We start from the raw sequence: 24,915 nt of genomic DNA, 5'->3' as shown, positions 1-24,915 counted from the left end.
CCTTTTTAGCTTTACCTTATTAATTTCAACAGGTCTATTCAGAGTAGAACGTAGCGGTATACAGCCCTTGATCTGTCATAGCTGCAAATCTTTCCTTTCAAACTCATGGATATTTTCACATTCTCAAGTTGAAATAGACATTCATCTTCTCATATGGCTAAACTGACAACATCCAAAGGGAGATCAACATTTAGCATAGGTTGGTGTAGCCTTGTTGGTTTCCAATAGGGCAGTCTAATGTATCCCTCCTAGAAATAAGGTACCTTGAGAAGAAACATGAAATTTTCATATCTTATAAGCTATAACTCTCACCATCCCTAAGCTAGCAGAACAAGTGGTCAGGGATGATGGCAGCTATAGTTCAACAACAGCTGGAGACCCAAGTTTGGGAAACACTAGTTTGGATTGAGGGTCATTAAAAAAAGATTATGAAAACAAAATTCCATCAAAAGATCCAACAGCCAAAAGTTGGGGTGTACTTGGGCAATAACTCAAGCGTACCGGAAAAAACTGCATTAAAAACTAGAGTCAAGTTTCAAACCGTGAAGATTCACATAAAGTTTAGAAGTGTGGAAACCAACACCAACTAGATCTAGATTAGGAATGTCCATGGACCAGCCAGGAAATACATTCAAGTGACCTGAAACTTTTTCACATCTTCACTGGGCTTTTACAGCTGTTATATTGCCATGCAATAAAAGGGAGATATTTAAAGCAAACTGAAACATGGGTTATTTTATTGCTTTACTTCAGTCTCTTTGTAAGTTTGTGCTTTAAGTGTATGACCCAAGGAGAGCCACATGGAGATGCAGCAGTTAAATTAATGGTAAATGGGGGGAAAGAGCCCTCTAGTGTACACTTTGCAGAGCGCCTTCAATGCTGAATGCAAGCATTAGGCTCTGGGGAGGAATGCAATGAACAGTCTGCACCACTAATACAAAAATAACTGTGCCAGTATCTATCAATTTCAGTTTCAGGTATGCATGCACTTCCCAATGTGCTCTAAAGGACCTGAAAGCCTGGTCACTATTTTGTGACATTTTGGTTGCAACCAATGGCTGCATTCTCTTGCTGCCAAGACAGCGGTAGGGAGACAAAGTGAAGTCTCCTCCCATCCGTCCATTTTCTGCCTACATCCTGCTGTCCCTTGCTCATAGGAGCATTTTCTTCACATTTCCACGCCTTATCGCTTCTGTCTTTTGTCTTCACCTCCTTAGAATCTTGGTTTTATTTCCTACTGAACTAATTTCTCACTTTCCTCAAAAGGAAATTGCCTACAAACCTTCCACACAGTCTGTTTCATTCTCTCACAAGAGTTATAAGGTGTCGATGAGAGCCATATGCGTTATCTCAGATACCACAAACACCTCTTAGCATATGAAAAATATGGTTGGCAAATAAACAACAACAAAAACTGGTTAAAGGGGCAAGCATCAATTAGCAAAGGAAGCTTGGCATTAAAAAAAAGGCAACTAAGCTCTAGGAGCAAATAGTTGGGACCTAGGTTTCACAACATGAATAAACTCATTTTATGACAAAGCTCAAGCCCTCGTCACATGCTTGCTCTAATAAGTAAAGCAGAATTGAATGCCAGCAAGTTGGCGGAAGCAGAATCAAGACAAGACAAACGATGGTCCCACTTTCTAAGAAGCAACTTCCACTGTGTTCAAATAGGACCTACTTCTGAGTAAACACACTTGGGACTGCATTTTAAGTTACTGGCAGGGTGGGAATAGCTTTACTTAGATGTTCAACATCCCCTTAGCTGCTTAAATTTACAGGCTTGTGGTGCTGAAAGTGTTGTTCTTTCTCTCATTCCACAAAGAGGGTTTGTGTTTCCCAGAGCCAATGCTCTGGAAGCAGTGACAGTCTCTTTAAAGAAGTCACTTGGATCTCCAAATGTTTGCTCACTCTCTTGTTTTTTCAGCTGCTGATGGCGGCAGCGAAGAAAACGATCCCTTTTGTGCTACTTTTAAATGCACTGCATTAAAACATTCTACATTAACAAGGTTTTTTTTGTTATGAAGCACTTAATGTAGCAGCATGCCAAATTCTAAATAAAAGCACCTAATAGAATCTAATATTCTCTCTCTCCCCCCAAAAAACTTCCAGTGTGAATTTCAACTTTGCAGATATGTCCATCTTTAGGATTGCAAAAATGAGTCAACCATGGAATAGGAATACTAAACAATATGCCTATTTCTTCAGTTCTAGCCTTCAAACATAAAAATACTATTAGTGGCCTTGGATTAATAAAGAGCAGAATTCATATCTTGTACTGTTAATATCAATATTAAATGGCTTCTCACCAGCTAAACACTACCAAAATAAAATCTATATAAACTAGCTCTTTGCCTAAAAATGGAACTGCTTTTAGTCTTTAAAGCACGTCAAGTAATCCAGAAAACACAAAAAGAGGAGAAGTAACTGCTGATAGCCTCTTACTCCATTGCTAACAAAGCAAGTCTTCATGCAAATGCATCTTTTAGGAGCAAGGTCATGGAATAGACCCAGGGAACGCATCCAGACATTGTGACAGTATGTGAAAGATGGAAAGGAAGCGCTGGTTTCCTTAAGCACCAAAACCATTTTTGGCATTCACGTATGCAACACACACAAAAAAACTCCTTTCTCTCAAAAGGTTTTAGACGTAAAAACACTTCTCCAAGGCTTGTTAAAACTGTTCATCTGATGAGAGAGCAGGCCAATCCACATGCCAATAAATCACACAATGGCATTTATTAGCCACCCTTTCCCCGAAGATCCTAATCAGCTCCATCCCAATTTCTCCCTGCTAAGAGCATACAGTACTTTGCTATTACAGAAGTAAATAAAATGCACCTGGAATGAGTGACCCTCATCTGAACTCATGATGTGTTGGCGAGGGGGGGGGGGAAGAGATTTTCCTTACGACTGAGAAATATAGTAGTCAAAACTGAGGAAGCTTCACTATTCACATGAAGCAGCAGAAATGCATCAGGTTTACGGAATCTTAAGTATAACTTCACAGACACTGATTCAAAGTTGATTTGTATTTATTGATTTGATCCTGTTATCAAGAGAAGCTCAAATGTAATATTTATTCTGTTTGGCCATTGGAGGTCACTACTGCACTTCAAACAATGTCTACCATTTGATCCAGTTTTAAGTTAGAAAAGACAAAGATTTAAAGTGCATGCCATTTTTTTTTTCTTTAAACACTCAATCTATGACATTTAATGAAGTGGTAGGTTTTAGGAAATAGATAATGATGTTAAGTCCTTAAAGTTTTGATCACCTGTAAGTCCACAAGGCAGAAAAGCAAACAGGGGTATCACTGAAGGAATGGACATTGGATTAAGTCCAAGAGGGTAGTCTATCCAATATAGTCATGGATACAATTATATCTGGAATGAACTTAGAAGCAAACCAAATCCCCCCACCAATGCAGTTTCTTATAACTAATTTATTCAGATAAGCAATAAAACCTATTAAATGTTTGTCAGATTGTTAAATTTCAATACTGCACTCATCCGAAGATCAAAAGGCAGTTTATAATATAAAAATACCAAAATACATAACATTAACAAACAAAAACTCCCTACAGTTTAACAGGCCATGTTTACAAACGAAATGATGCTTAATGTCACTTCAGGGTAATTCTAATTAATTCATACCTCTCATAATACAATTCAAAATACAATTTCAACAAAAATGTCAAAAATCTGTAACAGTCTAACGAAAATACATGAAACAAAATCAGGAATCAAAGGTAGCTGGGGGAAATGTTTATATACCAAGAAAGACCACAACATTCTACAGATGTGGAAGCAATAGAAAACTTTTACCATTTTTTAAAAAATTGAAGTAATTAGGAAGGCAGATGAAATCAGAAATTCGAATTAAACGCTACTGTTATTCTACTGGGAAACCTAAGAGAGAGGGCTTTAAAAAGAAAGAACTATGGTGACAGAAAGAATATACTGGTGGCAGCAATAATTTTAATTCCAAATATGGGGCGGGGGGACGAACGACAGAAGGCACCACCTATGAAAGAAAGGAAACAAGCTAACCAGCACAGGATTCTAATGAAGATGGACAGTTTGGCATAAGTTTATTAATTATCTGCATAGTAAAACAATATACAAATACTGGTAAAGCTGTTGTGGAGATACTAAAATTGGACACAGAATGAAAAATATTGCTATTACTTTAGAAATCAAAGAGCAGTTTTCATTTAAACACCAATAATTGTTAATATTCTCTAGAATACAGTTTGTTTTTGTTTCTTCTTTTGAGTAAATAGTTCATTTCTTTTTCTGTTTTTTTAAAGCATGATCATGATCATGATATTTGTTGCACAGAATGTTCTTCTTATTTTAAATATATTTAAATATATATGATATTGATGCATTTTAGTAAAATTATGATGGATATATTTCTTCCTTAATTTTTCAGCAATCCTAACAGCATCCATTTCAACATGGGACTCACAGGCAGCCACTTCTATCTACCCTCGAGTTATAAAGCATTGTAGACACACACATTGATGCAGATAAAAAGGTAAAGGTAAAGGTACCCCTGCCCATTCGGGCCAGTCTTGCCAGACTCTGGGGTTGTGCGCCCATCTCACTCAAGAGGCCGGGGGCCAGCGCTGTCCGTAGACACTTCCAGGTCACGTGGCCAGCGTGACAAGCTGCATCTGGCGAGCCAGTGCAGCACACGGAACGCCGTTTACCTTCCCGCCAGTAAGCGGTCCCTATTTATCTACTTGCACCCTAGGGTGCTTTCGAACTGCTAGGTTGGCAGGCGCTGGGACCGAGCAACGGGATCGCACCCTGCCGCGGGGATTCGAACCGCCGACCTTTCGATCGGCAAGTCCTAGGCGCTGAGGCTTTAACCCACAGCGCCACCCGCGTCCCTTGTGCCACCCGCGTCCCTTGCGCCACCCGCGTCCCTTATATTAAAACTGACCCGCCACCCGCGTCCCTTATATTAAAACTGACAGAACAGAACTGCCCCTCTGCCAGTCAACCACTGCCCTCCACAGGTTGAAGTCTGAACTACAAACCAAACACACTTGGACGATCTGCAGATAAAAATAGCTGAAATCTCTTGGCAAGCTATGAAAACACAGTGAAGTTTTATCTACGCACAGATTTGATCTAAGCTGTAGCCCTCTCACGGTTGTTCAACTGCACTTCCTGCCCAATGGCCGTGAGCAACTCCGCCAAGTGCTTTTCTGAAATCCAGATAAATTACATCCACAGCACTCCAATAATCCACTGAGCTAGGAACCCAATAAAATAAAAGACGTCCTGGCTGGATTTATTCTTAACAAATTCATGCTGCCATCAACTAATCACTACACTGGGATCAAAATGCTTACAAACTGATTTATAATTTATTCTAGTATCTCTGGACTTGGAAGTTAGTTACCCATTGTCAAAGATGTCTCAAGGACAATAGACAGCAGTCCCAAGAGTACACCTGCACATTCCACTAGAATAATAGAACTGGAAATAGATTTGGAAAGGCCCTGGGGAGCATCTAGCTTAACCCTCTGCAATGCAGGGATATGCAGTCGTCCCATAAGGGGATCGAACCTGCAACTCTGGTATTATCAGCACCATGCTCTAACCAACTGGGAATCCTAGAACTTGAACTCATTTAAGGCAGGTATTACCTGACCAACCTTGAACTACAATCCTGATTTCTCACCAGTTCACACCGGCTTATAGGAGATCCCCCTTTCTCTTTGTACCTGTTAACATTTCATCATCCTTACACAAGAGCAGCTTGCTGGATCAGGCCAATGGCCCATCTAGCCCAGCATTCATTTCTCAAGAAGGGCCAACCATATCCCTGTGGGAAACCTGCAAGAATTCCTGTGGCTTCCAGCAATGGATAATCGTATAATGCCATTCCAATAATAGCGTTACTGAGTGGAAGAACTACCGTTTCTTCCTCTCCCTTTGAACATACCTCTAAAACACATTTTAATGCTTTTACCAACTCTTGCAGCCATAGCTGGCGCGCATAGCTTTCAGAATCAAGGTTCCAGGCAGCATAAGAGCTTATGCATTCATAGGTCCTAGAGCCCGATGAATTAGGTGACACGGTAGGTAGGCATTTTACCATGCCATGGCACCCAGGCCATATTGTACCAAACCGGGGGGGGGGGGGAGGGAGTGTTCAATCTTATCTGGTCCTCCCCAACATCCACTATGCAGAGTCCAATCAAGTACAGTAGCAACAAGAGCAATAAAGTTATTTCCCCCATCAGATTAAAAGTTTCCATCCTATCCAAACAAACATTGGATTCAGGTCCCAGAAAGCTCTGTGGCTGGGAAGCAAATATCAAAAATAGCTCTCACTACTGATGCATGGCACACCAACAATCAAAATAATAAAAAAATACTGTCAAAGACACAGAAACATGGGTAGAATTCAAGGTATTTAGCGGTAAAGATGGTTCAGGAACTTATAGCGTCATTGCAGAACAGTATGAATACTACCACCCTTGCTTTAAAGTGCCAATGAGATAGATAGTAGATAGTAGGTAGATAGATAGATAGATAGATAGATAGAGAGAGAGATAGATAGATAGATAGATAGATAGATAGATAGATGATAGATATTTGTAGACCTGGCATTCAAATTGCTATGCACAAATTGATCTTTAATATCAACAAAATAATTCTAAAAAATTCAGGAGTGCATGCAATTAAAACACAATTATTTCATGTTAAAAACACAGTTACCTATAATCAGGCTGACGACTAGCAGGATGGTCGTCCCTTTGCCATCTATATCCAGGATCATCCTATAAAAGTGAAATTGTACAATGCAAAATTGAGTATAATGCAAGATACAGTTTGAAGAATTAAAACTTCATCAGTCTTCTACCTTACCTTAAACACAATCCACATAGTAGTAGGGCTCTCAATTTCACCACACCTCTCACAAATATTTAGAGCAGTTCTTTGCTGAGAATCTTTCTCAACAATATATAAAACACTATAGGTCTTTCACAGACACTGAAGTTGCTAAGTATTATGAAACCAAAATTATTTCCCCCAAAGGGGCAAGGAGCGGAATGCACTGATCAAATGTTAAATCCAGAGATTAGATCTTAATTTGCATGTTGCTGATGAGCTTGTTTCATTAGGCACACAGAATGATAGACTGATGAGACCGAGACAATACTTCTACAACAGTAATAGCCACCCTCCAAACGAGGTGCCCTGGAACTATGAAAATCCATTATAGAAATGAGCAAAAAGGAGGCTAGATTTGATGCACCATTTTAAGGGTACCCTAGTGTGTTACATTTTAGGAAATAGAATCAAAGCATTGTGGTTGCTTTCCTATTGTGATTACATAAAAAGTTTCATGGTGGTTGAGGTGCAAATTCAGGTACCACTTCTTTGAGCTGGTTAATTTAAGATAGAAGCCCAAAAAACCCATCAGGAGCATACAATTTCCAGCGAGGGGCAAAAATTTAATTTACCATTCTGTGTGGTGGTCCACTTCTTCTTTCGTGGGCAAAACCGCGGCCGTCTCCGTAATCTCTATAGCCAACAGGAGCATGACTATATTCATATCTACTGTAGCTTCCTTCCCCAGGTCTCTCTGGAAGTGGTGGTTTCTTGTTTGCAAAGTTGACTTCTCGAGCATAGTCTTCCTAAAAAGGTGAAATGGTGTTTTATTTCTAAGCCACTTCAGGGCAGTGAGAGCCCACCCAAGGCAACTCACAGGGATTTCCACTTTTTCTCCTCCTCACGCACGCGCACGCACACACACACACATACCCGATCAGGATAAAGAGTAGTTATGCCAAAATAGCCCAGTTTCTTCCACCATTCTATTAAGATTTTACCACTACTTAATTTACAGTTGCCTTCCCATATTTAGGGCAATGTCTAATTATATCTATCTGCTTGCACAACGGAAATCCACTGGGACTTCCAGTGTCACCTCTTCCCCCTTCTGCCTTCCCAATACCATCCAAAATCTACTCTAGAGAGGTGAAGGACTCTCCAGAGCAGAGCGGATTTTGAGGGCACGGGGGACGTTGTGGGCAGATTTAGGAGAACCTCGCTGCTGATATGACACTGGAACTCACACCCTGAGATCTAAAATTACACACTTCTTCCATTATGTTTCCTTTTCAATAATTTAATGTTACTATATACTTGTTCTGTTTGCTTGTTTAGTTTACTGCCCTTCCTCCGAAGATAAATGAGAACACAAAACAGATAATAAAACAAAATCAAATCAAATCAATTACCACCACAAACACATTTAAAAGACCACAGAATGTTAATCAGCCAAAGGCCTGGTTATACAGAAATGTTTTCGCTTGGTGCCTAAAGGTATTTAATGAAGGCACCAGGCGAGCCTCCCTGGGGAGAGGATTCCACACACAGGGAGCCACCACAGGAAAGGCTCGTTCTTGTGTTGCCACCCTCCAGACCTTGCATGGGGGAAGTACACAAAGAAGGACTTCAGATGATGATTGCAGGGTTTGAGTTGGTTCATATAGGGAGAGGCAGTCCTTGAAGTATTGCGGTCCTGATACACTAAAGGTTTTGTAAGTCAAAACCAGCACTTTGAATTGGGCCCGGAAACTGACTGGCAGCCAGTGCAGTGGAGCCAGGTTCAATATAATATGTTCCAACTGACTTGCCCCACTTAGCAGCCTGGTCACCAAATTCTGCACCAGCTGAAGTTTCCAAACAGTCTTAAGAGGCAGCCCTATATATAACACATTGCAGTAATCTAATCTAGAGGTTACAAGAGCACAGACCACAGAAGTTAAAGTTATTCCTGTCCAGATAGGGGTGCAGGTGGCTCACCAGCTGAAGCTGATGGAAGGCACTTCATCCTTTAGAACTGCTCTTCTAAAAGAAGTGCAAAATTCGGCAAACTAATAAAATATATTGGGTTGGATCCAGAATTGTGCTCAGCGAGATTATGCTTGCAGTAGAGGAAGCAGGCAGAGAGAAAACTATCACAAATTTATTTTCCCCTCTGCGAAGTCCGGAAAACCTGCTCTCTTGAACTCTGTGCAAAGTAGGTGTAAAGGGAATTGGGGGTTGCTCGTGCGTAAGGGGGCTGCTGCTCTAGGCAACGTTGTCTGGCTAAACCTTTCCCTGGCTGGACAGCCCTTTCTCCGTGGCTGTGTCAGTCACTGGCAGAATCCGTCAGTGGGCGTTTCCTGAACTTCTTCCAACATAAAAGCTCTTTTACGCCAAGTCTCCGCCTAGCCTCCCTGCGCGGAAGTCTTCTGCGCAGAGTGGGCGTAGCCAGCGGAGGTCCTGGGCTCTCCCCGCTGGTCTCTGTGGAAGAGTCTTGGAGCCATCTCTCCGAAGTCCTTCCCTGCTCCCCTTTCTTCCTGGTGTCACGCCGATTTCCTTCCCCAAAGGAAGTGTTCTCTCTCTCCCTGCTGGTCCCTTCTCCTGCATCGTTGGGGAGCTTTACCTCCACTCTTGGCTCCGATGGCAGTTCCCTGACAGTAGGCTAATACATGAAAATGTTCTCCCCATCTTTCATTCAGAGGTGAGCATCTGCATGATTCCAATTCCCTCTGCAAACTGAAGAGCTCTTACAGTTTTCAGAGGAGGAAATCTGGACCCAATCCTTTGGTAATACACATTTTACATTTTTACTGTGAATGATTTTTCTAAGCTTTTCAAAACTAGTATAACTTCTGCCTTAAAGGAAGTTGGGGAATAGAAATAAAAAAACACATGACATCTAATTTTTATATTGATAGCAAAGATAGATATCCATCCACTATTCTGTGTATGGAAAATATTCAGGAATACATAAAGTTGAACTTAGCGATAATTATGTGCATTTCTTGTACAGTGGAACCTTGGTTCCAGAACGGCTTAGTTGCAGAACAAATCAGCTCCTGAAGTGTTGCGGTTTGCGAATGTTTTTAGGAAGCCGAACGTCCGACACAGCTTCCGCTTGAGTGCAGGAACCTCCTGCAGCCAAGTGGAAGCTGTGCCTTGGTTTTCGAACAGTTTTGGGAGTCGAATGGACTCCTGGAATGAATTAAGTTCAAGAACCAAGGTAACACTGTATTGAAAACATAAAACCATTTAAAGGACCAAAAGCAGATCCCTCAAAATCATTTAATAATTATTGAAATGCACTGACCCTTAGCTAAAAAATGCTTCTGTAAACTATTACTGTCATCATAGAATGAGTAATTGTTAGTCAAAGAGCAGTTCTGCCAATTTTTACATCCTACTGCTGCTTAGCTATTAAAACAGAAAAAACTGACTGACTAGATATATGTCGTTCAATCTCATCCAATCTCCAGCCCGTTGAAAATGAGAAGAGCACTCTGACTCCTGTAAAAGGAATTAAGAAGCATCACAAACCAGAAGAAAATTCAGTGAGTTTGTATTTTGACCTTTACTTCCTTTGATTTATTTTACCCTAATGTGTTGCAGTTATATAGTCTCCACAAAATTCCCACTCCAGCTACTGCTGATGGGGCAGCTTCTCTGCCCTTGGGGGCTCTCAGGAATTAGTCTCACTACAGGATCCTTAAGCTTATGTACCCTCCCCTGTGTATAAGAAGGAGGGAGAGACTGAAGCCAGAACCTCTTCCAGGTTTCTGAAGCCTTTCTACGCTGCTCACCCCTGGCCAAGTGTCACAACATGCAGATATATTGGACAGTTGCAGAGGAACCTTAGTGCCCAGTTCTCCCAGAGTAACACACCTGACAAAGAAGAGTGCTCAAATGGTAGTTACCAGTTTGTCTTGGTAACGACAAACAGTGCCATATGTGAAAGCCAGAAAAAAAGGTGCACAAAAGTAAAACCATCAAGATTTACCAAAAGCCACCTTAAAAACTTAAAAAGAATGACAACCTAGTACGAATACCTGGTGTTCTACGCTGTCAAATACTTTCGTCAAACACTGTAAATGAAAAAAGTTAGAAAGTTTTCTTTTTTAAAAATCCCATTTGTTATCACTAAAGCTTAAAGGAATTCGTATATTTAGGATATTTCTATACCACGTTTTCAACAACAGTTCTCAAAATGGGAATTCTGGGAATTATACCATATAAACAATGATAAAACAGGAAATTGAAGCAACATTTAAATAACTAAATGATTTGAGAGGCATGGGGAACTGAAATGATAATGTAAGCACCAGGCAAACCTTTCCTGTAGATGGAATTACGAAGGCAGGGTGCCACAACCAAGAGGTCTTACATCAAATGTTCTTGAACACAGACATCTATAGATGACCTCATGGCATGGACAGATGTGACAACAGACACTCCTTTGTTCAGCTAGATAAGCCATGTAGGGCGTTAAAAAGGAAGCACCACCACTTTGAATTGTCATTGGAAATGGGCTGGGATTTGCTTAACAATGCCCTTTTTAATTTAATATTAATTTCTTCATAGAAGAAATTCATATTGAACAGTTTTGACATTTTATTCAAGTCTAAGATATAGTATGTCAAAACTGTATCTTGACTAGGGGTAAAACATGCAAATATTATAAATTTCCATTGCTGCTCCAATTTTTCTCCCTATAAAGGCTAATTCTGATATGACTTTTTTTCTACACAGATAAAGATGTAACTGGGGAGGCAAGTGAGGTCTAAAGGCAGGAGTCTTTGAACCATCCAAATGTTCAAGTCTGCCATATAAAACTGGCAAGGTTCCTAAACCATCACACAGGTGTTTTTTTAATCAGACTTGTATTCTTACCTAACCTTTGCATCTAAGATATTCTATGTTTTGCTCCCTTGCGTTACATAGCCATTTTACATTTAAGGCATCAGAGAAAACCAACTCAGAAATGGATTGGGTAGTACTGAACTATTTCAGAACTCTATTGATCCAATATGAGTTCTGCAGCTATGCTAGGCTGTATTTGTCCTCAGGACAGGACTGGTAAAAGCCCTCTGCTTCTGGAAAGGATTTGAGCCTGGGGAGCAAAAGTACTCATGAGTCATTTCATGGAAATCAGTGGGATTTATTTCTGAATGGACTTGCCGAGGATTGGGATGCAAATGTGATTTTAATTGGCTTTTTGAAGAGCCAATATCTACTCTCTGAATTCTTCAATCCAATATAATAACCATGTTTTCAAAGAGAAAGGTAATATTGATTTTGTAAACTGCTTACAGGATTTCAAGTGGTATATAAATTTTGTTAAATAAAAATTGCTTTATGTTTAAGTTTTTACAACTCCCAATAATTCTCTCTCTCTCTCTCTCTCTCTCTCTCTCTCTCTCACACACACACACACACACACACACACACACACACACACCATAGATATATATAAACTTTGCAATGTTGCCTTTTACTGTCAACTGTAAACTTCTCAGTTCACATCCTTTCTTCCAGGTTACAAACGTATCATTAAAAAAAATGGGGTGTGAAGAAAGATTCACAGACCAGCAAATAGCGAGAGGACCTATGCGCAAAGAATGCATGGCTATTATTAGGTGGCGGCTTCACTACCATTTGAAAGTCTCACAATGCCCAACAGGGGTATTTGGGAACGAACTTAACAAAAACTCTGTTCTTTGCAATTTAACAAAATCTAGCCACATTTTTAGCAATTTGCCCCCAAAACAATTCATTTCTGCCTACTCTTAACATCCACCAAAAGGTAGACTGAGGTAGAGGAGGTAAAGTATTCCCCAGTGATCCAATACAGCCCAATAAAGGACATTTTACCTAAAACCTAGCGTCCCCATGTGGTACCCTCAGCCACCTCCTTTGGCGCCTTTCTTTCTTTCTGTGGTGGGGGATTGGCTGCCTCCTGTTTTTGATGGCAAGTTGTGAGAATTAAAAGTCTAAATAAATAATTTGTGGTGCTCGCGACAGTTTCTAAGATTTCCAAATGTGTCCCTGAGCCCTAAAAGGGGGCTCCTGCATTAAATTAACCCATGACTACTGAATTTCCAAACATATGGGATAAATTTACACTGAACTGCCATCAAGATTCCTATTCCAATTTTCATAACATCAATCTATATTACCCTGCTTGAGTTTGACTCGCATCCCCTGGTTACATGTTCGGTGTCTTTAATAGAAATCCTCAGTGTATAGTCCAAGATAAAAGATTTGGGAAAAGAAAACGATAAAGACAAAGAACTATGAGCAGGAAATACGTAATGCAGATTAATGGCACTATACTTACATCAGGACGTGGAGGAAGCCGCTCTCGCGGAAGTCTATCATAATCATATCGTTCATCAGACCACACATCATCTCTTCTGTATGCCACTAAAGATAAAGATTTTATTACCTAAAGTCAAAACTTGGGTGATGGTACAAGTACCTGAATACATCTTCTACTTTTCATGAGATACATTGTCCTATACTTGGAAAACCCAAGATTCTAATACACCAAGTTGACACTTATTTATCTGGGAGCATCAACTGATTTCAATAAAACTTTCTCAATGCCATTAACATTCTTTTTAATCATTTGCCTGTAAATATTCAACAGTATACCTCAAGGATCCTTTTTTGACATGATTTGCTGGTGCAGAATTTTAGGACAATTTATATACCGTATTTTTTGCTCTATAAGACTCACTTTTCCCCTCCTAAAAATTAAGGGGAAATGTGTGTGCGTCTTATGGAGAGAATGCAGGCTGCACAGCTATTCCAGAAGCCAGAACAGCAAGAGGGATTGCTGCTTTCACTGCGCAGCGACCCCTCTTGCTGTTTTGGCTTCTGAGATTTAGAATATTTTTTTCCTTGTTTTCCTCCTCCAAAAACTAGGTGCGTCTTGTGGTCTGGTGCGTCTTATAGAGTGAAAAATACGGGATTTGAAATATGCCAATTTTTCATTTTACACATAATTAACTCAAAGCTTCTTTGGCCTGGTTTGCATAGCACATTAAATTATAGCTTAAAATAAACTATGATTTAATGTGAATGAGCAGAGTGCTAGTGTATGCTCCTCAAAAGTTCTCACACAGCTCCTCTCCTGCTGCTGCTATAGATGAAAAAAAGCCAAATTCTGGCTTGGGGGTTACTTCCCCTAAGAAGCTATACTTTGCTTTGTTTCCTCCTTGGTGCAGCAGTGGCAAAGGACACGAGCTTAAGACTTGTTGAACTCCACTAAAAGTGTCATGAGGCAAGGAGGGAGCTTGTAAAAATAAAGCCTGCTCACATACTGTAATACTAAAGCATGGTCTGCTATTTGCACAAGCCATAATTTTCTCATTTATGACATAAATGCAAACTAGGATTTGTCAAAGGTGTGAAAGATGAGGGCATGCAATTATCTGTGCCTTGGAGAACTGATAATAATCCTTGGGGCATATCCGCATTTTCCTGCAATGTGACTAATCAGTAGGCTCTCATGGAACAAGTGGGCCGGTTTTAATTTATAGATAGCTAAATTAAATTGGTCTCACCAAATGTAACTAGAAAAGTTGACATGCCACAACCTCCGTAATTATTACCTGCTATTCAGTCTAGGTGAGATAAACTCCCAAGGGTAAAATAACTTTACATGTTTTAAAAGTGTTATTATACACTACACAAGGCTTGTTCATTTTCTCTGCAATGACTCAATTACCTTTTACTAAATTTACCTTTACCTTTTGATAAGCTGTCAGTAGGCTTTAAACCCACTCTTAAGCTGTCCTGTAGAACTACTGTTGTACCTGTTGTATGCATTCTTGTAGTAAAACACTGAATCAAAACTCACTGACTGAACTTGCAGCCTTGTGGCTAGTCCAAATCTAGCTGTATTGTCCAGGCTGGCACTACCATATGGGAAAAGAGAGAAGACGGCATGAAAAAGCCAAACAATTATTTAGGTTTGTTCATTATTATGGCTTATCTCATCTTAATTTCAATGCTTACAGTGAAATTCTAATATTACATTTTCAATTGTGTCCACTGCTCTTCTATTTCAGCACACATAGGTGATTTAAATAATTTCAGAACATCATACAGGCAATTCCCCACTTGTGCATGTTTCCGCTGACACACATGTCAAAAGGGAACAGGGAGAGCAGAACAGGGGAATCCTAGCTTGCAATGTCCCAGTGATGCACACCTAGAACAGAACCCCCATGCAAGTGAGACATTGCCCCGTAATTACATAGGTTTTATTCAAAGTATCTGTGAGAAGAGTTCTCAGTCCCTGCTAAAGAAAGGCGAGAGGAAGTCAGTTTTCACTCACTTATCTTTTAAACTAAAGGCTTTCTCCCAAGGGCTTGGGGGTCTTCTAAAACATGTGGGTGGTTCACAAGAGAGGCAGAACTGGTTAAAATTACCTCCTTCCTGTGAGTAGATGCCCCAACTGGATCATAGGCCCTTGAATTCACAGAAGGACTTCTTCCTTCCATGGATTCACCTTCGTTTGAATCCAGCCACATAAACTTTGTGACCTGGTGCGCATAATAATTTATGTAATAATTAAAGCACATCTGTTTGCAATGACCAAATACTACATATATCTGACATGTAAGATGATTGATCGGGTAAATAGATATTATATTCGCTTGAAAATTCTAAGTGACCTATTGTGTCATTGTATTTACTAAGGTTGTTACATATTTTACACAGAAGAGCAGCATTTAACTCATTTTTTGATGGCTAATACATCAATTCAGTTAACAGATGAGAGCAAACATGTTTATGTTTGGGTATGATTTAATTTTACTTAACACATTTTTAAGAGGCCGTGGGTTGAATCCAATGCTATCTGTGTGCCAGGAGAATGGATTTCCATTGACATAACAGAACTTCCCCTTCCTCTTCTCCCCTGCACCCCCAGAATCTGTCCAGGATGGTTCCCAACTCTTCACTTAACATTAGCAGAACTTTAAAAAAATCTGAAACACACCACAATTATAGCTTTTATTTTTTTCAAAAAACTTTTTGCCCACTGTGTAAAATAAAGAGCTTTGTTATCAGAACTAATCTTAGTTCAACAGACATAGCATTTGAAATCACTTACTTTTGTTCTTTCTTCAACAATGTTTTAAATCCCAATAAATTCGTTCCTGTGTATTTTAAAAACAAATGTAAAGGGGGAATGAATCTATCTCAATTAAAAGCAAAATAACATTAAGTTGGGGCCAAAGAACTATGAACATGAAGACAGTTGTGCAAGGGGACTCTTCCACTCTCCCTTACCTTCTACAATACTTCTGAAAAGCTACTACTGACAGTCAGGAGACAGAACCCTCCAGTACCAGTAGGGATATCTTTTCTAATATGGTGCCTGCTTCAGCACATATATACCATTTAGAACCAAGATTTGGTTCTAAAATCTGTACAAGCCAAAAAAGCAATTTCATTTCCAGAATTCCTCAAAAGTAATTCTGTACGGTCATCTATCTCTTGGAGTCAGTTTCCAGGAATCTGAGGAGCTGCTGATGGGGGTGGGTGGACGATAACACTGATTACCCCATGCAGGAAAAGAAGACATCTGAGGAGCAGAGCCTTTTGGTCAGTAGTATTACTCCCCTAATAGTAACATGACACATATAAAAATGAGATGGCTGTGTCAAGAAAAGCTCCAAGAGAATAGGCTCGTACAAGGGCGAGGAGGCTGAGGTATGCAGGAAAAGGGCGAGGAGGCTGAGGTATGCAGGTATGTGTGTCTCACACACACAAAGCGGAAGCCAAAGGCTGGAAGCCAGTATGCTGGCTCCATGAAGCAGAGTATCATGCGAAGTTAATGCATGCATGTTCATCTATTTTACCCCTGGTTCCTGATCTGTGTGTGGATTCCCTTAGTTAGATGGGGCAAGGGCTTGTGGGTGGTCCACATTTATTATCCAACACAAACAATAAATTGTGTTTAATTTACAACAAGCGTGTTCAGTTTGCAGCAAGGCAGAAAAGGAGGAGGGTGGCAACTGGAAGCAACTTGGGCTCTGTTAAGAGTAACGCAGCTCTCCCCTCTTCCACTTCTGTTGTCGTATGCAAGGCACGTTTCAGGTATTTTTGCTGGAAGCTGCCCAGAATGGCTGGGGAAACCCAGCCAGATGGGCGGCTTATAAATTAAAAAAAATCAATACTATTATTGCAACTCTGCACAGACGCGGCTGCAACAGAAGTTCACCGGGTGGAACATTTCTCAACCCTTCGACGTCTCATCGGAATTTCTAGGCGGCGGGTTCCTGTTAAAGAGACCCAGGAACGGAATCAGCAGCAAAGGGACTCAACGTGCAGCCGGCGTGTTTTTTAAAGACGTGCTGCTAGTAGACGTGTAGTACTGCGCCCCTGACACCACGTCTGAGTGAGGGACACGTGAATCCGCTCGCCCGCAGGCGGCTCCCGAAGTGCCACGCTGCCGCAAGAGGAAATCCCATTCCCCTCAGCGGGGCTTCCTTCCGAGGACACATGCGCAGGGCTGCGGCCGACTGGCTCAAGGCTATCACCTCAGCCGAACTGGCCCTTGTCTCCTGAGGCGATTTTAGCCCCGCCGGGCCAACGGACCGGGCGAAAACCGAAGGCATCATCCAGGAGTCGGAGTGAGCTCCCAGGGATCCCCAAGCGCCGGGCAACGCCGTTCTGCGCGTGCGCCTCCCAAAAAAGGAGTCCGGCCATGGGAAATTGGAGGGGGGGCTCCTTTTTTTCTCTCTCCCGCCCACCCCCCACCCACCCTCCATAATCCCTTGTACTGTACCAACCAACTCACCCGCCGCCTGTCAAGACCGCCACAACACGGAGCTTGTCCCTAACCCACTTCCGGCGCGTTAGGTGACGTCACCGGAAACGCGCGTCGATTGCGCGTCCCTTCGTCGCCCGTCCCAAACCGAGAAGTTTACCCTAGAGAGCCCTGCCAATAGACCTCCCGCAATAGAGCTTTACAAAGAGGAGCGGCCATAGAGTTGCGGGAAAGGAGCGGCTGCCTCGCATAGGGCGGCGTTCAAAGGGGACCCGGAAACGAGGGTCCTTTAAAACGAATAGACTTTGGATGGCCGAGTCTGTCCGCTCCCCCCCCCCGCTCCCGCCGCTACCCTAACAGGGAGTCTCGTGCTTATTACGTCATCAAAAAGGCGCCCAGGCGTGAGGCGTCCTAGAGGGAGGGCGACGCTCGTGACCACAGGAGGGGGAGGCGGCTCCAGAGGAAGTGAGGGCGATGGTTTGGCCGGACTGAGCGGCTTCTCTGGGCTGCAGTGAGTCCCTCAGTTCCTACCTTCGGAGGTGTGCGGCGGCGTCCTTAACCCTTCGCATCCCCAGTGGGTGCTTCGGACCCTCCTGCTTCCGGGTTTACTTGGAGTAGAGACCAGGCGCCCCATCTCTTAAAAGCCCTTCCAGCGCAGTAGTCCTGCAAGAGCGCGTCACCCTCAAGTCTTCATCGAAATCCCTGTGAGGGACTTGACATCTGAGGAAGCAAGACCTAATCGAGCTGTCAATTCCACTTCGTGACAGCCTTGTGAAGTCTGCTGTCCAATGAAGCAGAGATTAATGAAGCCCACCTGTCGCTTCCAGGGGTAGGGTTCAGACTTTTAACTACTCACTTAAAACTGCTGAAATATGTAACAAAATCAAGCCATTAGATTTACCCATGATATTGCCAAACGGTACTGCTTGTATCTTTGAATGGACTTTGTTAACAGATCAGTTGCATACTATTTGTGGCGCAAATGGGGGTGAATATTTACTTGCCGCATGCTCTCATGTCGTCTTCATGAAGCTGTGAAAAAGGTTCTGCTTGGTGGATGACATCCAATTTCCCACAGTGGTCACCCAGATGCCTGTGGGAATCCAACCACAGAGCATAAGTTTAGTTTCCCAGCAACTAGTATTTAGAGGCATGCTCATAGCAATTTTGACTACTTCCATGAGTTTGTCTAATCCACTTTTAAAGCCAACTAAGTTGGTGACCATCAGCAATTTTAACAGCATAGCAATATGTTGTGTGCAGAAATATTTCCTTTCTACCACTCGGCTTCTTTGAACAACTCAAGGTTCTAGAACAGGGTAAGTCTCATACGTATAGGTCAAAACACAATCCCTCTTCAGGGTGGAGAGATTACAGCGATCATCTCCCTGCAATCTCTCCCCCACTCAGCTGAAGCAGAGGCCATCACCTTTCCCAACAGAGTGTTAGGGAAACCAAGCTGCCCTACCAAGCCCCATCAAAAAGGGAGCAAAGGCAGGGTACAGAACACAATCTCCAATGTTGGCTGAGCTTTCTGATGTCCTCCAAGCAGTGACACTGGTGTCTATTCATTTCAGAAGATTCCGTCCATGTCTTAATTTAGACTGCTGAGAACACTGCAAGTTGCCAACCATTGAACGTTCCCTGTTGACTGGACAGGTTTGTGTTTTTTAAAAAAGTTTTTATATTGCCACTGCTGCTCATAAAGGCAGGAAAAAGAGGAGTTGCAGAGAATGCTGGACGCTGGTTTGTGTGGGTGGGTGTTTATGTTGCTGCCACCAAGAAAAACAGTAGGAGATTGATGGGCTGTTCAGAATGGATTGGTGCATCATTGGTTCCCCACCCCTGTTCTAGTATTATGGGAGAAAGAAAAACTTCCCTCTAGCCATTTTCTTTATGCTCTTCATAATTTCATAAGCTTTCATCACATCCCCACCACTTGCCTTCTTTCTAAACTAAGAAGCCCAAATCTTTCCTCATAACACCATGGTGAAAAGAATGAAAAACTGGTTTGTTACCTTTCTGCTCCTAGATGTTACTGCAGCCAGAATTGTAGTTGGCTTGCTGGGGAGCGGGATTCTCACTTGGAGGTGTCTGGACAGGCTAGATGCCTATCTCCTGCCTCCTATCCTGACCTCTTTCTGGAGTGATAGTTGGTCTGGGTGGTTAAGCATGTAAATATAAATTTAAAAAAAATGAAGTCTTTGCTGTCTATAATTTTGTACATGACTATAGTTTATAAAATGGTGTGTTAATTAGCTAAGTTAAAGTTAACTAATTTTTTCTTTTTGGTCTCTAGAAAAAAATGAGTGGAGGGCTAGCACCAAGCAAAAGCACAGTTTACGTGTCCAACTTGCCCTTCTCTTTGACAAACAGTGACTTATACAGAGTAAGCACGAATACTTCGAAATTACATATGAAGTTTAAGTATGATATATAAAGCCTTAGGCAGCTCAGGACTCCAGTACCTCAAGGACTGCCTCTACCCATATGAACTGGCCTGGACCCTGTGATCATCATCTGAAGCCCTTCTTTGTGTGCCTCCTCTGCAAGAGGTCCAGAGGGTGGCAACACGAGAACAGGGCTTTTCTGCAGTGGTTCCCCATCTGTGGAATGCTCTCCCCAAGGAGGCTTGCCTGGCTCCTTCATTACATATCTTTAGGCATTTCTCTATAATGAGACAATCTGTGGCGTTTTAAATGTGTTTGTGGGAGGGGGGGTTATTGATTTGTTTTTGTTTTTCATGTATTTTGTCTTCGCATTTTGTATTTTTATGTTGTGAGCCACTCTTTGGATGAAGGGTGGTATAGAGATTTAATAAATAAATATCAAGTTTTAGCTACTTTGTGCATAGCCGTAGGTTGCATGTTACATTGTTTCTCTCGTCTTGCGGAAAAAACACTTACTTGCATTCTTGTTACACATTGCCTTACCTAAACAGCTAAAATCCCTTTTTATATCTTTTTTCAGATTTTTTCCAAATATGGCAAAGTGGTTAAGTGAGTATAGATTTGACATATATTGCATATTTTTAATTATGGTTTGTGACAATTAACATAGGGAGCTAGTTCACATGTAACATTTAGGGTAGATCATTTAAAATTTACAAGCCAGCAGCATTATCTCTGAATGGGAATAGGAATTTATGCATTCATGAGCAATCTGATAATGATTTTTTTTGTCCTGCTAGAGAAACATGAGCAGTTCTATTTCTCATCCAGACGTATTTTAGATGGCTAGAATTCTTTTTTTTTTACATATGGAAACTGTGATCCTTGAAGTGGTGATAGACCCTGACTCCCATTGTCTCTGATCATTGGCTATGCTTGCTGGGGCTGATGGGAGTTCAACAACATCTGGGGGGGGGCACAGATTTCCTCTCCCTGCTTTAAAGCTTCAGCCGGCTAATACTATTGAAGGTGATCCTTCCTATAACCTGGTCTCAAACCACTTAGGACTTCAATGATATATGAACTGTTAACAAGCTTTGTATTGTAATGATCGTTACATATAAAACGAGTTAAAGAGCAAATAATTCAAAAAGTGCAGTTTTATGCTGAGTGATATGTAAACACACTGTTCTTTTGTTCATATTAGTAACTTGCTTATGTTTCAGAGTGACAATTATGAAAGACAAAGACACACGAAAGAGCAAAGGGGTTGCTTTTATTTTGTTCTTGGATAAAGAATCAGCACAGAACTGTTCTCGGACGCTTAACAATAAACAAGTGAGTGACGACAGCATACATTGTTATGAGGAAGCTTTTGATTCATTCAGAAAACTTAAGGTTGTATTTGCTTTTCTTGCCACTTGCTTTTAGCTGTTTGGAAGAGTAATAAAAGCAAGTATTGCTATTGACAATGGAAGAGCTGCAGAATTCATCCGCAGGCGAAACTACTATGACAAATCAAAGTGCTATGAATGTGGAGTGAGTATATTTATAAGGTCTCTAGCAGAAGTATTTATTTTTGGTCCCGCTCTTATTCTTAAACCAGTTCAGCTTGAAGCACACTTCTGGATTGCCAACTATTAAATTGATAGATAAATTGTTAGAATTATTTTCCAGCAGTGACTATAACTTTCAAAAGTCAGCTTGCAGATGGCAATTCCTTCTTGCTTTATCACAGTTCGTATGCTAATATTCACATGCACTCTAGTTCATGCTTTTGTTTTTAAGTGTTTGCAAATACTACACTGTCTCTTCCAAAGAGTAACACATACCTGAGGCATAAGCCCACTTTCTCAAAATATGCATTTGTGAGGTGGGGAATATTAAAGGTCACAGTCCTTCACACTTTTGCTGCATGAGTATACTCGTGTGTAGGCACCTCGTTAGAAGCTTTCCATTTAGCAGAGTTTCTGGAAGCGGTGGTCAGCAATTGAAGCTACACTTTGAGAAGAAACACTCACAGACACCATAAAACTCAGTCAAGTGATTTATTGCTTGACTGGTCATAAACGCATCATGGTAGCACTATTTATAATCATTATAGCAATAGCTGTAATGGCATACTTAAGTTTCAGTTCCTGTTTCTTTTTAGCAACGATGTAGGCAAACACAGTCCATAGGCAGTCATGATGCATCAGTTTGCAGATAGCATTTGGTGGTCATTTGTCTGCAAAAAGTGAAAACGAAAGTTCTCCTTTTATCGGCCCTTCCAGCTGAAGCTACACATGCTCAGAGTGCCTCTCCCACTTATATACGACTATTCTGGAATCTTCTCCATTTCTGGATGAATGACTTCCTAACAGGGAAACCCTAGAACCTCTTTACACTTCAAGAATTAATAAATAATTAGTTAGCATAATGGTTTGTTTGTTGTGCTGTTGTGCTTTTCTGTGAATTCTGTTCACAAATATATATACCTTTTCTCTTAAGGAAACGGGGCATTTAAGCTATGCATGTCCTAAGAACATGCTAGGGGAGCGTGAGCCACCAAAAAAGAAAGAAAAGAAGAAAAGAAAGAAAGCAATTGAAGAAGAAGAAGAGGAAGAAGAAGAAATGTAAGTGCAAGATGTATGAAGCAGCTTTCATTTCCCCATTTTTTTCTTTTGAGTTTATAAGATATATTTGGGTGTCTTTCCTTTCTTTCTTTGCTGCATAGTGAGGGAGAACCAGAAAGTGAAGAGGAAGGAGAAGACCCTGCCCTTGATAGCCTCAGTCAAGCTATAGCTTTCCAGGTACTAAAAATACCTATTTTGATTCTAATTAAATGTTAGCATTCTAATTTTTAAAGGAAAGCTGGAGAGATCCAGAATGTACAGGAAGGGATTGTTCTGCTTGCTTCTGTTCAGTGTCATAATTGGTGCTAGTCTCTTTTCCAAAGCTATGGGACTCCTTCGGGTAGTGATAAAGCGGGACATCAAATCCAAACTCTTCTATGCTCTCCAGGATAATCTGTACATGTAGCCAGTGGACAACTGGGGATTTATCACGATTCACATCATGATGCTCATCTTGTCCCTGGTTAAATGGCTAGTTACAAGAAAAAACACAAAAAGAATGCAAAAAGGGAGAAACTAGTTTGGAAAAGTGCCAGCTATTAAGGTTTATTGTAGTTCTCAACATGTTTTGGAACTGAACTTCTTTCTTTGGGAGCAATCTTGGACTTCCTGAAGCACATTTTTTTCCTGAAGTGGATTTCCCAAATTCTTCCTCATGGTGCATGTGCAAACTGCTTCAGATATTTGTGCAGGCCACTACAGAAAGTCTAAGACAGCTTCTGAAAAAGGACCTTCAGTTCCACAATGCCACGAGGTGCAGTAAAACATAACAGCTGACACTCCTTGAGAACTAGTTTCTCCTTCTTTTCTCTCTCTTTCCCATTGGAGGTCAACAATTCTTATGCATCACCAGTTGCCTGGGACTAGATTTTGATCAAATGCCCTGACTCTATCCTATGGTTTTAAAACCTGACATTTGGGTGCAATGGGGTTTTGTTTAGTTCAGTGTGGGTTGTTGTTTTAGAAAACACTGTATTCTGCTTCGTTGGGTTCCTGGAGAAATCATTATCATTATAGTGTTAGCAATAAAGATTCAGAAGCCAAGATGCAAATCCCACACTTCTGTTAAACTGTGTGACTTCAGAACAGTGATTTGAGTCAAAATACCCTGCTATGCAAGTGAGAGATGCTTCTAGTCACATAGCAAGTGGAGTAGCATCTTCCTTCGTCATCTCCCGAAAAGCAACTCCAAATGGCCAAGGGACCATCTACAGCAGCTCTTCAGGGTGGGAAGTAAGTGACAGACATTCATCATGTACAAGCAGGAGGCCATCTGCCTTCATAGTGGGATCTATTTTGTGTTAGTTATTTACAATACTTGTCAACAGTAATTCATCTTGCACTGAAAATCTTTCCATGGCCAGGGAAGTAATTTTTCTAATCCTTCCAAAAGGAAGATTGCATAAGAGGGAATGGCTCAGTGTTGCAGGCGAGGCAATGGCGCAGATTCAAGCAATGTGTAGTACCAAGGAAAGGACTGGCTCGTCAATAAGTATATTTCGAATTACATAATTTCATGTAACTCTCTGTCTTCAATTGTCATGTAGCAAGCCAAAATTGAGGAAGAGCAGCAAAAATTGGTGCAGGCAGAAGAAGAGGCCTCAACCTCTGATTCAAGACGACCGCGGATCAAAAAAAGTGCATATTTTAGCGACGAGGAAGAACTTAGTGACTGATTCATATACCATGTACATTTATAAAATGTAGGCTTCTTTTATTCTACATGTGTTTGTGATGCTATGAAGACTTCTCTCCTATTGTAAATAAAAATAACAGTAATTTGAGGACATCAGATATTTCTTGTTTTATAAATTCTGATGAAAAGCACAGCATTTTATCAGTTTTTGTAATCTTATTTTAAAACCATGAACTAAATTGTTTCTATGTCATCCTCAAACATGCTACAGTAAACATGGCATTTATTTCTAGAAGAAGCAGCTCTAAGCTCTTAAGGCATACCTAGAGAATTTCACTCTTGGAGACATAATGTAAACTCCAGTTGCATCCAGTTTTAGTCCTATTCAGAGTAGACCTGTTGACATAAATAGACACAACTAAGTTAGGCCCATTAATTTCAGTAGGTCTGCTCTAAGTAGGGCTTAGTTGGCTACAATCACATAACTCTGAAATTATGCTGTAGATCTGTGTTGCAATATACATCTAAATCAGTTCTTTGTTATAGTTTGGACATGGTATGTGAAATCTGAGGGCCGAACTAAATATGACAGGTGGGATGGCTGTCACAGTGTCTTCCTCTTTGAATAATAAAACCAGCAATGTGTCTT

At 41.0% G+C, this 24,915-nt stretch overlaps 2 protein-coding genes across 17 annotated transcripts in view; one reads left to right on the top strand and one right to left on the bottom strand.

Moving 5' to 3' along the window:
- PPHLN1 (periphilin 1) overlaps positions 1–17,757 on the bottom strand; it is a 28,545-nt gene extending 10,788 nt beyond the window's left edge. For 3 of the 13 annotated variants that reach the window (XM_053406261.1, XM_053406264.1, XM_053406269.1), the window contains exons 1-8: positions 17,656–17,757; positions 15,964–16,009; positions 14,594–14,761; positions 13,177–13,262; positions 10,889–10,924; positions 10,284–10,349; positions 7,493–7,666; positions 6,744–6,805 (exon numbers count right to left, since the gene is read on the bottom strand). In XM_053406261.1, the coding sequence (XP_053262236.1) occupies positions 6,744–6,805; positions 7,493–7,666; positions 10,284–10,349; positions 10,889–10,924; positions 13,177–13,262; positions 14,594–14,672 (503 nt within the window). In that variant the 5' untranslated portion in view covers positions 14,673–14,761; positions 15,964–16,009; positions 17,656–17,757. Of the gene's footprint in view, positions 1–6,743; positions 6,806–7,492; positions 7,667–10,283; positions 10,350–10,888; positions 10,925–13,176; positions 13,263–14,593; positions 14,762–15,963; positions 16,010–17,032; positions 17,135–17,655 lie in introns of all 13 variants that reach the window. The other 10 variants (XM_053406270.1, XM_053406274.1, XM_053406262.1 and 7 more) reach the window with 9 other exon arrangements.
- Positions 17,758–18,012: 255 nt separating this feature from the next.
- On the top strand, positions 18,013–24,414 carry ZCRB1 (zinc finger CCHC-type and RNA binding motif containing 1). Of its 4 annotated transcripts, none has more exons than XM_053406277.1 (9): positions 18,013–18,454; positions 19,206–19,284; positions 19,925–20,014; positions 20,596–20,624; positions 21,242–21,353; positions 21,447–21,554; positions 22,506–22,630; positions 22,732–22,807; positions 24,178–24,414. In XM_053406277.1, exons 3-9 carry the CDS (start codon positions 19,931–19,933, stop codon positions 24,304–24,306), a joined length of 663 nt encoding a protein of 220 aa, XP_053262252.1. In that variant the 5' UTR covers positions 18,013–18,454; positions 19,206–19,284; positions 19,925–19,930; the 3' UTR covers positions 24,307–24,414. The 4 variants fall into 4 exon arrangements, with proteins under 4 accessions (XP_053262252.1, XP_053262250.1, XP_053262251.1 ...); XM_053406275.1 differs by having other exon boundaries at positions 19,203–19,284; XM_053406276.1 differs by lacking the exon at positions 19,206–19,284.
- The last annotated feature ends 501 nt before the right edge of the window (positions 24,415–24,915 follow it).

The sequence above is a fragment of the Podarcis raffonei genome, chromosome 10 (assembly GCF_027172205.1).
Source record: "Podarcis raffonei isolate rPodRaf1 chromosome 10, rPodRaf1.pri, whole genome shotgun sequence".
NCBI lineage: Eukaryota > Metazoa > Chordata > Lepidosauria > Squamata > Lacertidae > Podarcis > Podarcis raffonei.
Note: the sequence above shows the minus strand (reverse complement) of the source record. Positions and strands in the feature narration are given on the sequence as shown.